The 14,434-nt window shown below is 43.2% G+C and overlaps 1 protein-coding gene across 1 annotated transcript in view; it reads right to left on the bottom strand.

Annotated features, from left to right (window-relative positions):
- Positions 1 to 742: 742 nt before the first annotated feature.
- LOC148825839 (antigen WC1.1-like) overlaps positions 743 to 14,434 on the bottom strand; it is a 30,060-nt gene continuing 16,368 nt past the window's right edge. The window contains exons 4-19 of the mRNA XM_088926347.1: positions 13,739 to 14,053; positions 12,537 to 12,764; positions 12,068 to 12,166; positions 9,214 to 9,528; positions 7,472 to 7,774; positions 7,222 to 7,290; positions 6,710 to 7,021; positions 6,366 to 6,386; positions 5,737 to 5,880; positions 5,352 to 5,450; positions 4,987 to 5,058; positions 4,433 to 4,519; positions 3,841 to 3,927; positions 3,383 to 3,469; positions 3,135 to 3,206; positions 743 to 912 (exon numbers count right to left, since the gene is read on the bottom strand). Of these exons, the coding sequence (XP_088782473.1) occupies positions 743 to 912; positions 3,135 to 3,206; positions 3,383 to 3,469; positions 3,841 to 3,927; positions 4,433 to 4,519; positions 4,987 to 5,058; positions 5,352 to 5,450; positions 5,737 to 5,880; positions 6,366 to 6,386; positions 6,710 to 7,021; positions 7,222 to 7,290; positions 7,472 to 7,774; positions 9,214 to 9,528; positions 12,068 to 12,166; positions 12,537 to 12,764; positions 13,739 to 14,053 (2,480 nt within the window). The remainder of the gene's footprint in view (positions 913 to 3,134; positions 3,207 to 3,382; positions 3,470 to 3,840; positions 3,928 to 4,432; positions 4,520 to 4,986; positions 5,059 to 5,351; positions 5,451 to 5,736; positions 5,881 to 6,365; positions 6,387 to 6,709; positions 7,022 to 7,221; positions 7,291 to 7,471; positions 7,775 to 9,213; positions 9,529 to 12,067; positions 12,167 to 12,536; positions 12,765 to 13,738; positions 14,054 to 14,434) is intronic.

Genomic DNA, 14,434 nt, shown 5'->3' with positions numbered 1-14,434 from the left:
AACTTTCCTGTGTTCCAGTTATTTAAATCCAGATGCTTTTGTAACTCACTGTAGCTATACAATTTCTGTAGGTTTAGGATTAGTGATGCTGTACAGTGTCTTCTTGCAGGACCCATGATTTCTCTTGATTTGTAGGGAAATTTAAATAACATTTAGGTTGTATCATGTTGTGTCTATCTTTGTGTACATTGTTTTTTTGTCCTTTGTGTGGATCTACTGATACTTATGATTTGAAACAAACAAGTAACTTTCTTCTTTCTTATGATTTTATCATTGCGAGTGACCAAGGGGTCCTTAATTTTTAATGATACCTTTAATGTCATACATTAGAAATGAGCATAACAAAACCAAAGATTATTGCAAAGCAAAACTTTAATAAAACGTATAAGAAAATATTCCCATCAAAAGTGGTACATTCAGAACTGTACATCAATCAACAATTTTATTTCCTATATCTGGAACATCAAAAGGTATTAAAAGAAAGGCTGAGCAGAAATGGAATGTTCAAGTCTCAATTTTGCAAAACACAACCTGCAGGACAGTGTGGAAACAGTGGAGTGAAGTGGAATCAGGTCACAGACAGTGTCAGTGTGGAAACAGTGGAGTGAAGTGGACTCAGGTCACAGACAGTGTCAGTGTGGAAACAGTGGAGTGACGTGGACTCAGGTCACAGACAGTCTCAGTGCTCAGAGTTGTTCTAAGACTGTGTGCCTCTGTTGGTGAAGCTCTTCTGTGTCTAGACCTACAGGAGGAGCTTCTCCCAGACAGCCCTGTCAGTCTCACAGCACCCATCCTCTCCCTGAGACTCGTCCCCAACATCATCGTAGTCAGTCCTGTCAGGGGCAGGGGCTCCTTCTTTAGAGGGCAGTGTGGGCAGGACCCTGTCCACTCCAGGGCCAGCGTGGGGGACACCTGACAGAGAGACACAGACTCATATTTTTACAAATGACTCAGTTATTAACATAATACTGATACAAATAAGTATTATGAAAATGGTGAATATCAGAAATGACTGAGTAGATAAATTAATAATTAAATCATAAAGTCATAATCATAAGCCCCCAACTTGTAAAGATTTTGCCAAATATATTCCCAATAGTTAAATATTTGTTATTAACGACACAACACACACAAAATTACACACAACATAAACATACAGCACACAATTACAAATTTGCTAACAAGGTGTTTTAGACACCTACATCCTAACCATCCAGAAAATCCTCAAACTGTTACCAAGTATTCAGCTTTTACAGAACACCTACATAAAATAAAGAGATAAATCAAACCTTCTAAACCAAAGACATTACAACCTACAGTTAAATCTCTCTCTTTGTGAACCCAATTGCTACAAAATGAATGGGAGCCTATCTCCCTGTTCTAAAGATGCTCCCACTAGCCAGGAGAGGCACTTTTTAACCAAGGGATTCTCTAAACAAGAAATTAAAGTTTCTAAAAACAACAGAAGGGCAAGCTCTCTTTATGAGGGTCAAAGACTAAACTCCAATCTGGTCTTTCCAGTTGATATGGACAAGTAGTAGAAGCAAGAAATAGCTCTGTCATTCCTGGACGGTTGATTGACAATCATTTACCCAGAACTTAACTAAACTTTATGGTTGCTTTGATCACTGAATCTCACACCTCAACATCTCAGCAAACATCTCCTTGCTTTGCAGCCCCTAGCCATGTAATGTAATTGGAACTGGAATTGGAATTGGAATTGATGACATTACCCAGGTGTACCTAGATTTTTTAAAACACTTACATAGTCACAATAATAATAATAATAATTGCTTACATTTATATAGCGCTTTTCTGGACACTCCACTCAAAGCGCTTTACAGGCAATGGGGACTCCCCTCCACCACCACCAATGTGCAGCATCCACCTGGATGATGCGACGGCAGCCATAGTGCGCCAGAACGCTCACCACACATCAGCGATCAGTGGGGAGGAGAGCAGCATAATTAAGCCAATTTATAGAGGGGGATTGTTAGGAGGCCATGATTGATAAAGGCCGATGGGAAATTTGGCCAGGACGCCAGGGTACACCCCTACTCTTTTCAAGAAACACCCTGGGATTTTTAATGACCACAGAGAGTCAGGACCTCGGTTTTTACGTCTCATCCGAAGGACAGCGCCTGTTTACACTATAGTGTCCCCATCACTACACTGGGGCATTAAGACCCACATGAGCTGCAGGGTTAACACCCACTGCTGGCCCCACTAACGCCTCTTCCAGCAGCAACCTTAGTTTTTCCCAGGAGGTCTCCCATCCAGGTACTGACCAGGCTCACACCTGCTTAGCTTCAGTGGGTTACCAGTTGTGAGTGCAGTGCAGTGAACAGGGATTTTAATTTTCTGTAACAATCAGAAATTATAGCAGTATATTTTGAGAGTACTTGTAGACTTCTAGGAACTAATCAAACATAATAATCTATAGTTTCACACATGTATTCTAACCAAACAATATACAATTTATTGATATAATGATAATTTGCATAACAAAAAATAAGCATAATAGAACATATCTGAGAAGTAATCTGCTTTGATATCAATGACTATTAGTGGACTAACAGTTATAGTATACAGAATAGATGTTACAATACTGTAGTCAAAAGTGTTTAATAGGATTTTTTAAAATTAAATTGTATCTTTTTGGAAGACTTGATGATTCAGTGTAGAATTCACTTATACTTATGAAGTATCAATGCTCTTAAACCACAGTGAGGAAGACCTAGTCATTTCTGAGCCTAGTAATTCTCTCTGCAGTCAGAGAATAGAATTCCTGGTCTTGGGGAATCTAAAGCTTTGCTCTGTCCAGACCTTACTCCCTCATCATTGATCAGCTGCTGATCAATTTAAATCATCTGATTGGCTGGGTGTGTCAGTAGGTGGGTTTCAATGACACTCTGATCTTTGTGATCTAACTTTGTACAATTCAGGTCTCTCCGCCTTTATTGGCTGTTATTGATCCTTGTAGGACATGACAGAGTGAAGCTACCGCTACTGCAAAATGCCTGATTCCCCCCTGTCTTGGATGAGAGTGCTACAGAGATGGATTACTGAAGGTTATCTTCCCATCCCTGAACTACCTCACCCACACTGAGCCCCCTGGCTGTAGCCCCCTTTACCTGAAGTGGGGTAACCCTCACTGTCCCCCACATCACTGTATCCAGAGGGTGTCTTATCAGAGTGGAGTCTTCCTGTAAACAGAAGAGCAGGTCAGTAATGTCTCTGTCATTCTGACACAAACTGGCCTCTTCATTTCCAGTTAGTGTTTATTTGCAGATATGAAATTAGGTTGAGACTAATTTCTAATGACAAAGGCTACTGTGGGCTGGTACAGGGGTACTGATGAATCTTATTTATTATAACCCACCTGACACAGTGTCTGGACTCTGGGGCACAGTGATGGCATCATCATAGTATTCTGGACCCTCTTCTTTCACAGAGGACATCAGCTCTCCTGAAGCACACAGAGCAATGTGTCACTGTCACTCATCAGAACACTGACTCATCTAAAGAGCAGGACTGCTGGACCTCGTCAGAACACACTGATTAACTAAACATCACGTTACGACTAAAACACCAGACTCTTAAGTACAGGAGATCAGGGACCCTGATTTCCTCTCCTATTCATGTCTGTCATACATTTAAAACTAATCCTAGATTTTGAATTAAGATGTTGAGGGACAACAGGGCAGTGACGTACGGATGTATTTGGACAGAGAGCAGTGATGTGAGCCCTATAATCCAAATGTGCCGTGCAATGCACAGAATCAGACTCTCTGGGATTGGTGCAGTGTTTCTCTATGGGACTGGACTGAAATAACTCACCTGACAAGGCATCTGGGCTCTGAGGTACAGTTACAGCATCATCATAGTACTCTGGGGTCTCTTCCGTCACAGGGGACATCAGCTGTCCTGAACCACAAAGAGTACAGATTCAGTGACGCATATCAGAGCACTGATTTATCTAGAGCACATGACTGCTAGAGCTCCTCAGAACACACTGATTAACTGAACATCACATTGGAACTAAAACTCCAGACAAGTACAGGAGATCAGGGAACCTGATTTCTAGTCCTATTCACTTCAGTAAGAAATTTAAAACAATTCCTAAAATTTAAAATAAGATGTTGAAGGACAACAGGGCAGAGAAAGGTTGGTTGTATTTGGACAGAGAGTGATTTGAACACTATGTGCAACTGAAGAGGAGCTGGACACTGGCAGCACAGTGACCCAGACTGAGTGTGCAGGGCAGAGATCACAGAGAGAGAGAGAGAGTCAGAGAGTCAGATTCATGTGACTGGTGCAGAATAACACAGACTCCGTATTCAGAAGCTGAGATCAAAGACATAGTAGAGAGAGTCAGACTCACTGAGATTGGTGCAGAGTTTCCCCATGTGACTAGACTGAAGTAACTGACCTGACAAGGCATCTGGGCTCTGAGCTACAGTTACAGCATCATCATAGTACTCTGGGATCTCTTCTTTCAGAGAGGTTATCGAGTCTCCTGAACCACAGAGAGAGACAGAGAATTTACACTTCCGGACTCAGACTTAGTTTGACCATAGAGCTGCAAAGTTATTGTAAAGTGTGATTTTAAATGTTTTGTGGTGTATAGTTAAGCCAGAACTCTAGGGTCGCTGATTTATCTGATCTGAAAGGCAGTTTTTACAGCATGCTGTTCCCCAGTCTCCTTTTCTATCAAAACCATTTAGAGCAGCACCCTGTTTACCACCCCAGTATTGACCAGCTATAGTTTTGCTCAGCATCTGTGATCTGCCGAGATAAGGCTAGTGTGAGGCAACATTGAAGAGCTGGCTTTATAAGGTATCAAACACATGTGGTTCTATTTGTATAATTCAGGATTTTCTACTTAAGTTCTCTAAATGTCAGCCTGGTTTGGGATGAGAGTGAGTACTGGACTGAAGACACCCCCACTCCCACACTGAGTCCCCTGACTCCATCTTCCCTCACCTGGTACTGGGTCTCCCTCACTGTCCTCCACATCGTCATATCCAGAGGGTATCTCATCAGAGAGGAATCTCCCTGTGAATAGGAGGACAGATCAGTAATACCTGCAGTCGGACAGCAGCCTCAGTGTCCTCTACTGGAAGAGAAGCCAGGGTGTGAGTTTGTGTTTATAAGGCAGATCCAGATTCGTGCTGTGTTGATTTTCGTCACTTAGTTTGACACCAGTTGAGAAAAAACCCTACAGGTTTAAAACTAAAAAATACTCTTTTTGTCAGAAACCAGTTGAGTGAGATTTTCTACAAGTGTAAGTCCTCAGATCTTCCTCCGAGGGTGGAGACTAATCACACCTGAAGACTCTCTCCACTCACCTCTCCTGGGGGCGCTGTAGGTTCCCTCTCTGGCCAGTTTGTACTCTATTTCCTCGTAAACGGCATCATGATAGGGGGCGAGTGCTCCTTTAGATAGGGCTGTGTGAGAAAACAGACACTCAGGGTTAACATGCAGGGAGAGGAGTACAAGATCAAACATTGACTACTAAACCTTCTTTGGACATTAGAGCACTTAAATGTTATGCTTCTGGATTTGCAAATTTCCTGATATCTCCATCTGTAATTGTTGATAATCTTTCTTAAACTTCAAATGGTTTTCTCTACCAGGTTTATTCCTCAAGGGAATTATATAAATATCAGTTTCATGTGAGTGACAGAAATGACCACTAGAGGTCACTATGTGGATGGTGAGTTCTCTCCCTACCTTTCCTCAGCTTCCTGTTCTGGATCAGCTGCCCCACTAACAGAGCCAGCACTACGAAGAGCAGAGCCCCCAGCAGCAGGAGGACCAGGGGCGAGGCGGACAGGCCTCCCAGTGGCTGTGTCTGGGGTGTTGTCCTGGTTCTGCCTGAGAGAGGGGGAGACAATGGATGAACAGGGATCAGGAGAGGTGCTCTTGGGCTCATATACACTTCGACACATGTCCTGTTCTCCTCCTGTTCCCATATGTGGGTATCATGGCTTCAGGGTGAACCTAAGATCAATGAAGAAAAGTTACGGATTCCCAATCTAACCCATCAGGACTGTCAGTAAATCAGTGAGGAAAGAGAGGACACTAGCACAAGATCTACACTGGGAATCTAAAAACACTGATCTTCACCCTGAGAGAGGAGAGGAGACACTATAGCAACACTGGGAATCTGAAGAGGCACTGATCTTCACCCTAAGAGAGGAAAGGAGACACTTTAGCAACACTGGGAATCTGAAAAGACTGATCTTCACCCTGAGGGAGGAGAGGAGACACTACAGCTACACTGGGAATCTGAAGAGACAGAATGACAGGAGTTATCAATGACAAGGAGGATTTCTGTTCACCTGTAGCTGTTGCTGGACTGGCTGTTGTCTTTGACAAACCTGTAAAAGAGATAGGAGAACTGTTATTATTTTGCCTTTGGTTTTATAGCAAGTTGAATCCAGAGTGGTCTTAATAAAAAGAAAATCTTTACATTTGTTCCTTGAGGTCAAATCTAGGATTGCAGGATGAATGGTGTCTTGTTCGGAATTAAAGCCTAGTGGTGTTCACACACACACAGGGCTACAAAACATCCCAATCTTGTCACTGATGATCTTAGTTGATTCAGTTAGATATTAAGCAGTGATAGAGTATGGGTAACATCAGTCTAACTTCTCCATTGATCTGCTACCTTGTTTATTTACAGTTCTAAGACTCTCCTCACCTGTACAGGTAACGCCTGCATCCTCCTTGTGTCGACAGTCACTCTGATTCAGTCCAGAGTGACAGCAGTCCCACAGGTGAAGTTCACTGCCTGTGCAGTTCACCTTGTCCAGCCAGATGGTGCCGTTTCCTGGTCCGAATGAGGCCTCTATTGCTGCGCTCACTGCGTCCCCACAGTCCAGCTGTCTGCAGACCACCTGGGCATCCTGCAGGTCCCAGGAGTCGTCACAGACTGTCCCCCAGGAGCCCTCATGCCGCAGCTCCACCCGACTTGAGCAGTTAGTGCCTCCAGCCAGGCGCAGAGCCAGTGGGACTGAAAGTCAACAGAAAGGTTATCGAGTGTCATTAGATCTGTGACTGTAGATGAGAGCAGAGAGCTTACTGAGTGTCTTCAGCTCAGTGACTGTAGTAGAGGTTAGTGAGTTATTGAGTGGCTCTAGAAGAGGGCTGTATGGTTAGTGTTCCTCAGCTCAGGGCTGCAGTGTCTCTGACTGTTTTACACACTGAACTCACCTGGGCAGTGCTGCTGAAGCTGCTGTTCCTGAGGGGCTGGAGTGCTTCTGTCAGCTTCTTTTCTAGGACCTTCAAAGATTAATAATCATATAAAAACATTATTATTATTATTATAAAATGAATAACAATGACATTGCTTTCATTTTTATACATGCTTGGATATAAATTAATAAGAATTCAGTTTAAAGCTTTTGTCTGTTCTAAATATGGCAAAACACTAATTCACAGAGCATTACTCTTCACCCTGTACCTGAGCAGGTGATGTTAGCCACTTCCCGGTCTGTGCAGTCATTCTGACCCCAGGGGGAGGAGGGACACTGCCACAGGGTGGAGTCATGTTTGCGACAGGAGATAAAGTCCAGCCATTTGGGATCAGGCCTCAGCCTGGAGTTTGTCTCTCTGATGGTACCCTTGTCTCCACAACCCAGCTGTTTACAGATCACTGCAGCTGTAGTGTCTGTCATGTCGTTGGCACAGATGCTGCCCCAGGTGCCATTGTAGTAAACCTCTGCCTGTCCTAAACATCCTGCAGACAGCCTCAGGAGAGTGTGATCTGTCAAGACAGCAGGGAAAGTCAAAGGAAACAAACTCTGACAAGACAGCAATTCATTCTGAACTGGTAAGAAACTACAAGCAAACAATGTGAACAGCAACCAGTCTCATTTCCTGTACTAATCCAGTTATAACTGACTCACGTAATGAAACAAGGACAGCTGTACAATAACACAGCTGACATGAAGGTGACAGGACTGTGTGGTTCTGTTCATTCAGAATCTGGACAGTGCATCACACAGAGCTTTAAAATCCCATTAGAAGATCAGGTTCTGATCCAAAAATGTCATTCTGATCAGCTTGGCTATTCAGCAGCAGCGTAACTAAGGAACTGAGTATGAAAATAGAACGCGTGGCTCAGGGTGAGTGGTGCTGCGCTGTGAAAGGAGAACGTGCTGCTTGGGGTGACATTTAACACCGTGTGGCTCATCAGGATCTGGCCAGAAGCCATTCTTGGAAGAAATCAAAATGAAACATTTGAGGCAGAAAATCAGGAAAGGCAATTGATGTGAAACGTTTGAAGATTGGATTCTAGATCTTGCTGGAGCACTGAGATGAATATATCCCCATTCACTAGTGGAGGGGAATTCACGTTCAGTACCAGAGTTTCTTTCTTTATTTATTTATTTTCATTTTTGCTGGGATGTGAATATGTGCATTCCCAGCTGTATCATAACTATATCTTAGTCTCTTTTTACAAAGCTTTGCGTGATCTTGGCCCAAAACATTTGAGTGATCTTTTAGTCCCTTATAATCCCTCTCGTACACTTCGATCACAAGGAGCAGGTTACCTAGTTGTTCCTGGAATTAAAAAAGTCACAGCTGGCAACAGAGCATTTTCTTATAGAGCTCCCCAATGATGGAATAGCCTCCCTGCAGATGTGTGGAATTAAGACGCACTCCCAGTGTTCAAATCTGGGTTAAAAACGTATTTGTTCAGTCTAGCGTTTGGTTGGATAAATATTTAGGAAAAGCAAGCCACGCAACCTACCAATTTCTGTTTTCGTTGTCATTCACTAATACTTTATTTCTTGTCTATTCTGAGGTGGACTGTTAGGAAGCCCAGGCCCAGAATCCAGCCCCTTCTACCTGTCGAACTCAACTTCCCAGAGAAATTTCAACCAAAGGAAACTACTGAACATTCCAGACACTGCTGGACCTCACAACACATTACTGAAATAAAAATACTATCTTTTTCACCATGTCTGTTCATTTTAATTAACAGAGGAGGAAGGCTCCCCCTTTCAAGCCTTGGTTCAGGCCTGGAAATCTGTAAAGCTGCTTTGTGACAATGTCCATTGAAAAAATACAAATAAAATTAAACTGTATTGAATTGAATTTTCCTCAATAGGATATATTTAAGCACTCCAAATGCAAACCATATCCACGTTGTGGAATTCGAGAATATGGATATTTTTTTTTTTTCGTTCGTTCGTTTACCTGAACACAGGATTCTCACATCCTCCTTGTGTCCACAGTCATGCTGTCCCCACCCTGCTGAAGGACACTCCCACAGAGACGACTCGTTCCCCATACAGCCCACCTCGTCCAGCCAGATGGGTCCAGTTCCCTGGCTGAAGGAGGCTGGCACTGGGGCACTGAGGGCCGTCCCACACTGGAGCTGCCTGCACACCACCTGAAAGTCTGCCAGGTCCCAGGAGTCATCGCAGACTGTCCCCCAGGAGCCATTGTGATAAACCTCCAGCCTCCCAGCACAATCGCCTCCTGCTCCAACCAGCCTTAAGGAGCGCTGGGCTAGGAGAGAGGCAGGACCAAATGATAAAGACACATTCCTATAAACATAGTAGTTCAGGTGGGTAGCTGCGTCAGCATGCGTAGGCTGCAAAGGAACAAGTAATAGGTTTATTCCATGCTGAAAAAAAGAAGAAAAAAAACACAACATTTCGGCCGTGGAGCCTTCTTCAGGTGTGAATTTCTATAAACATTGCTGATACAATTACCTCCTACCTCATCTAGCCTGAGGGAGTGCTGGGCTAGGAAAGAGACATATATATCATTATGGCTGGAGTGGTGTCATTCAAGCTAACGTTGACTCTTAAAAAAAAGTTAGGAGTCTCAAAAATATTAATTTACATATCTGCAGAACTGGTAAGCACAGAGGAACAAAGTGAATCTTTTGGTTTACTCGAATTACCTCCTTATTAGAGTTGTCATCAGACTAAATTCACAGGATAAAATATAAACAAAGAGAAAGAAGAGAGAGGTAACTGAAGGAAGGAAGAGAGAGGAGGCATGTCAGACAAGAAGAACTGGAGATAAAATTCTAGTTAAATAATGTGAACCTTGTTTAAGAGACCTTGCAGTCTTGTAATTTAAGAACATTAAAACATTTTCAGGTTTCCTTTATTGTGCAATCCTCAGGCTAAAGGCATTCTCTCCTAGTTGGAGGTTTAGAATAGAAAGTAGATTTTCATTTACTTTTCGGCATTATATTTGTGAGAACATATTCTGTTCATTTAGGATGCAGGGTAATTCTCTGGTTAGCCTGTTTATGCATCATAGAGGATTTCAGATTATAGAGTTATAAGGGAAAAATGTTTTATATAACAAGGGGTAAACTATCGATTTTTACCCTGTCTTCAAACTAAGTGTCTGTAGAAAACCCGAATAGAAATAGCTATTAGTCAATGAATTCTGACCATTCGGAGGCTTAGAGAGATATCATTGCTGTTTGGGGCAATGCTGAGCAAAAAACAAGTTTTTGTTTAATCTTCATTGCCTGCATGTCAGTCAAGTGCAGATCAATCAGATTCTAGCAATCAGTTTGTAAGAAGTCTTCTTTTTTACTGCTTAAATCCTATATATAGCCTCTCTTGCACTGCCTATGTCACTAAGACATATGAGAAATGTGATGATTCAGGTTTAATATCCAAGGGTTTAGCTTCAATTCAAGCCCTGGTCCAGGCCTCTACTGTCTATACTTCACAAGATATTGCACCCCAAGATGTTTAAGGGCACTTTTTTCCAGGCGGAAATTTCCCCTGGATTCTGTGACAACCTGAGACTCCATCTCCAATGGATTTGTTAAGATTATGTCACGAACACGGACTGAAATCCGTGTCAGATCTTGTAGAAGACCCTATGAGATGCGGTAAGAGCTGGAGAAAACAGGAGGCGTGGTAAAAAAGAACACACAGGGGTTTACTAGTGCACAAAATAATAGTGACAGTCCGTGAGACAGTGTACGAGGAAGGCATCCAAATCCAAACGGGTCCAAAGGCAGGTCAAAGCACAGTCCGAGAGTCCATCAACTAGAAATCCATCCTGGGACGCAACAAAGTTAAAATTCCCGGGAGGGGGGAGCACACGGACAAACAAAACATGGAGGTCCAAGGGTGTCGGGGCGAGATCCTCCAGACCCCGGGCTCAGGAAGCGGGAGGTGTCGGGGATAAGGCCTATGCCCTCAGGAGATGGACGTAGGGTTTCCTGGTGCTAGGCGGGCCTCGCGACATCTTACCCTAATGATGAGCCCTGAGGACCGGAGGAGCTGGTCTTTAAATAATAACTCTAAAAGGGTACACCTGGAGAGCTTAATCACACGAACAATAATGGGAGCAGTGAAGCGCCCTCTAGGGAGGGATGTCGGGCGTGACAGATTCTGAATGTTTTAATGTTTATTTATTTGTTATATCAATGGAAATCCAGCCCATTCAAGATAAAACATTATATATCATTAATACAACTAAAAGATTGTTTTTATGGACCTAATAAACCAGTACTTTTCAATGCTTATGATGTAGTAAGTGCATCTACATCCATACGTTCTGGTAATGCCCACCAACCATTCTTTCAAAAAAATAAATAGATAAAATGTTTGTTTCCTTAGGCTGTAGAGTTTCATTGTTCTTTATTAATGTATTGACTTGTCATGCAAATATTCTCAGTTTTCATCTCTGTTGCTCACAACTGCAAGAAAGGAGATCTTAATGAATTAGAAGCACAGGCCTCACATCTGTGGTCAGCAGTGCATTAACCTGATGACAAAACACTGCATCTCTACAGAAAGGGATGATTGGATCGAACAATATACAGAGCTTCTTCTACAGACATGCTCAAGTTTCAGGAAACATTTATCCCAGCTCTATTACCAGTCTATATTAATGGACAAAAGACTTAAAATAGGAACAAATATCACTTCATACAATATTTTAACTCTTAACAGGTTGTTAACAGCTGTTATATTTTGTGACAAATCTTTTAAGGTTTGTCTTTTATGTCCTACATATCAATCTGCATATGATAACAGTCAAAAATACTTTGAATGGCTCCTACCTGAGCAGAGCTGGGCAACATCCTGTCCAGTGTTGCAGCTGACTGTATGTGGAGAACTGCAGTTCACCAGGTGAGACTCGTCCCCGGAGCACTTAATACCTGTCAGACACACAGTGCTGTCACTGTCCCATACAGAGAGGAGTTATAGACTCGTACTACAGAGCACTGAATACCTGTCAGACACACAGTGCTGTCACTGTCCCATACAGAGAGGAGTTATAGACTCGTACTACAGAGCACTGAATACCTGTCAGACACACAGCACTGTCACTGTCCCATACAGAGAGGAGTTATAGACTTGTCCTACAGAGCACTGAATACCTGTCAGACACACAGCATTGTCACTGTCCCATACAGAGAGGAGTTATAGACTTGTCCTACAGAGCACTGAATACCTGTCAGACACACAGTACTGTCACTGTCCCATACAGAGAGGAGTTATAGACTTGTACTACAGAGCACTGAATACCTGTTAGACACACAGCACTGTCGCCTGTCTCATACAGAGAGGAGTTGTATATTTGCACCACTGAGCCACAGCCCAGCTGTCTGCAGACCACAGAGGCCTCTCTGTAGCCCCAGGAGTGCTGGAGGAGTGTCCCCCAGGTGCTGTTGTAGTGAACCTCCACCCGGCCATCACAGTGACTCTCTCCTCCTGACAGCCGGACTCCACCATCTAGAGCTGACAAGGATGAATCTAAAAAATAAATGAACATCACGTTTTATTGTCAGTCAGATATCAGTACCATAAAACCAGCCCACGGAGATGGAGAATTTGTTTTGTCCAGGTGAAAGGATGGAAAGTTTGTTCATACCTGACTGATTTCATCGTTATCTTTTGGTAAAATTAACATGACACATCCATGTGTTCAACCTCAAGAAGCATTGTTTTTAAATAATAATATCACTTTATTAACCCTAAATAATTCCTTGCATTAGGAATGATCTTTTCACATATCCCAGCTTGCTCTCCATGAGACACACACAGACAGGGAGAGAGCATGGGGTCAGAGCACAGGGTGCCATTGTACAGCACCCCTGGAGCAGTTGGGGTTACAGGCCTTGCTCAGGAGCCCAACAGAGTAGGATTCCTCTGCCAGTCACAGGATTTGAACCAGCAACCTTTCAGCCTTAGCCACACAGCCACCACTCCACCCGATGTTAATTATTAACAGTTTTTCAACAAAATGTTTGGACATCATGTTTCATTTATTGGATGGCATTGTGGTGCAGTAGTTAACATTGCTGCCTCACAGCACTAATGACCTGCATGTTCTTCCCATGTTCACGTGGATTTCCTACCACAGTCCAGAAACATTCTGACAGGTTATTTAGATTTTGGGATAACTGCCCCAGGTATCGGTGTGTGTTTGTGTCTGTGTGTGCACTGTGACAGACTGGTATCACTTTCTCCTGTTGTTTGCTTGGGTAGGCTCCAACTCCCTCATGACCCTAAATTGGATGAAGCTGTTAGAAAACGGTTGGAATTTCAATTTAAAAGACAATTTTTCACTAGGATCCAACAGATTGATGGAAGTGGAGCACCAGCAATGCGTCAAAATCACATTTACATTCTGCATGTAATGGCTGCATGTCCCAAGTTCATATATTTTTAGTAGTTAACATGTTTAATTATCAAGATGTAAATTGGTTTGATGGTTGCATTCTCACCAGAGCAGATGACTCCTGCGTCCTGTCCATGAGAGCACACTGCTCTCCCCCATGTAGAGACAGCACAGTGTGAGAGACGGCTCTCATTGCCCTGGCACTCAAACACATCAGCCCATACTGGTCCACTGCCTTGTCCAAACCAGGCCTGTCCTGGTGCTGCTACAGCCTCCCCACAGCCCAGCTGCTGGCAGAGAACACTGGCATCTCTCAGGTCCCAGTATTGGTCACACACAGTCCCCCATTTACTGTCGTACTGCAGCTCCACTCGTCCAGAGCAGGAGTCTGAGCCGTTCGCCAGCCTGAACCCTGTGTATCCTGCAGATAGGAGAGAACTTCATCAGCATGACACCATAACAGGGCACATGAAATACAACAATAAAAAAAAAATCAATAAGATGAAAAAACTATAACATCCAGCTCTCAGTGACTGAGAGACCAACAGAAAGCTTTGACTAAGAACACATATTGTGATGCCATGTTAAGGCTTCTTCAAGATGTGTTACTCTTCCCAGGGACTCCTTTATTTTTGCCAAGCTTTCCCAGTACCTAAGATAGTGATGTGAAGCTCACAGGAGACAATGTGCTCCCTGCTCCAGGCCTGATGAAACCAGGAAGGACAACCAGGAGAAGAAGACGCAGAACAAATACTGCCCGATCATCAGCCTCCAAGCTGAAGGCTTTAACTTTTATTTTTCA

Source organism: Atractosteus spatula, chromosome 10 (assembly GCF_055471065.1).
Source record: "Atractosteus spatula isolate fAtrSpa1 chromosome 10, fAtrSpa1.hap1, whole genome shotgun sequence".
In the NCBI taxonomy this organism is placed as follows: domain Eukaryota; kingdom Metazoa; phylum Chordata; class Actinopteri; order Semionotiformes; family Lepisosteidae; genus Atractosteus; species Atractosteus spatula.
Note: the sequence above shows the minus strand (reverse complement) of the source record. Positions and strands in the feature narration are given on the sequence as shown.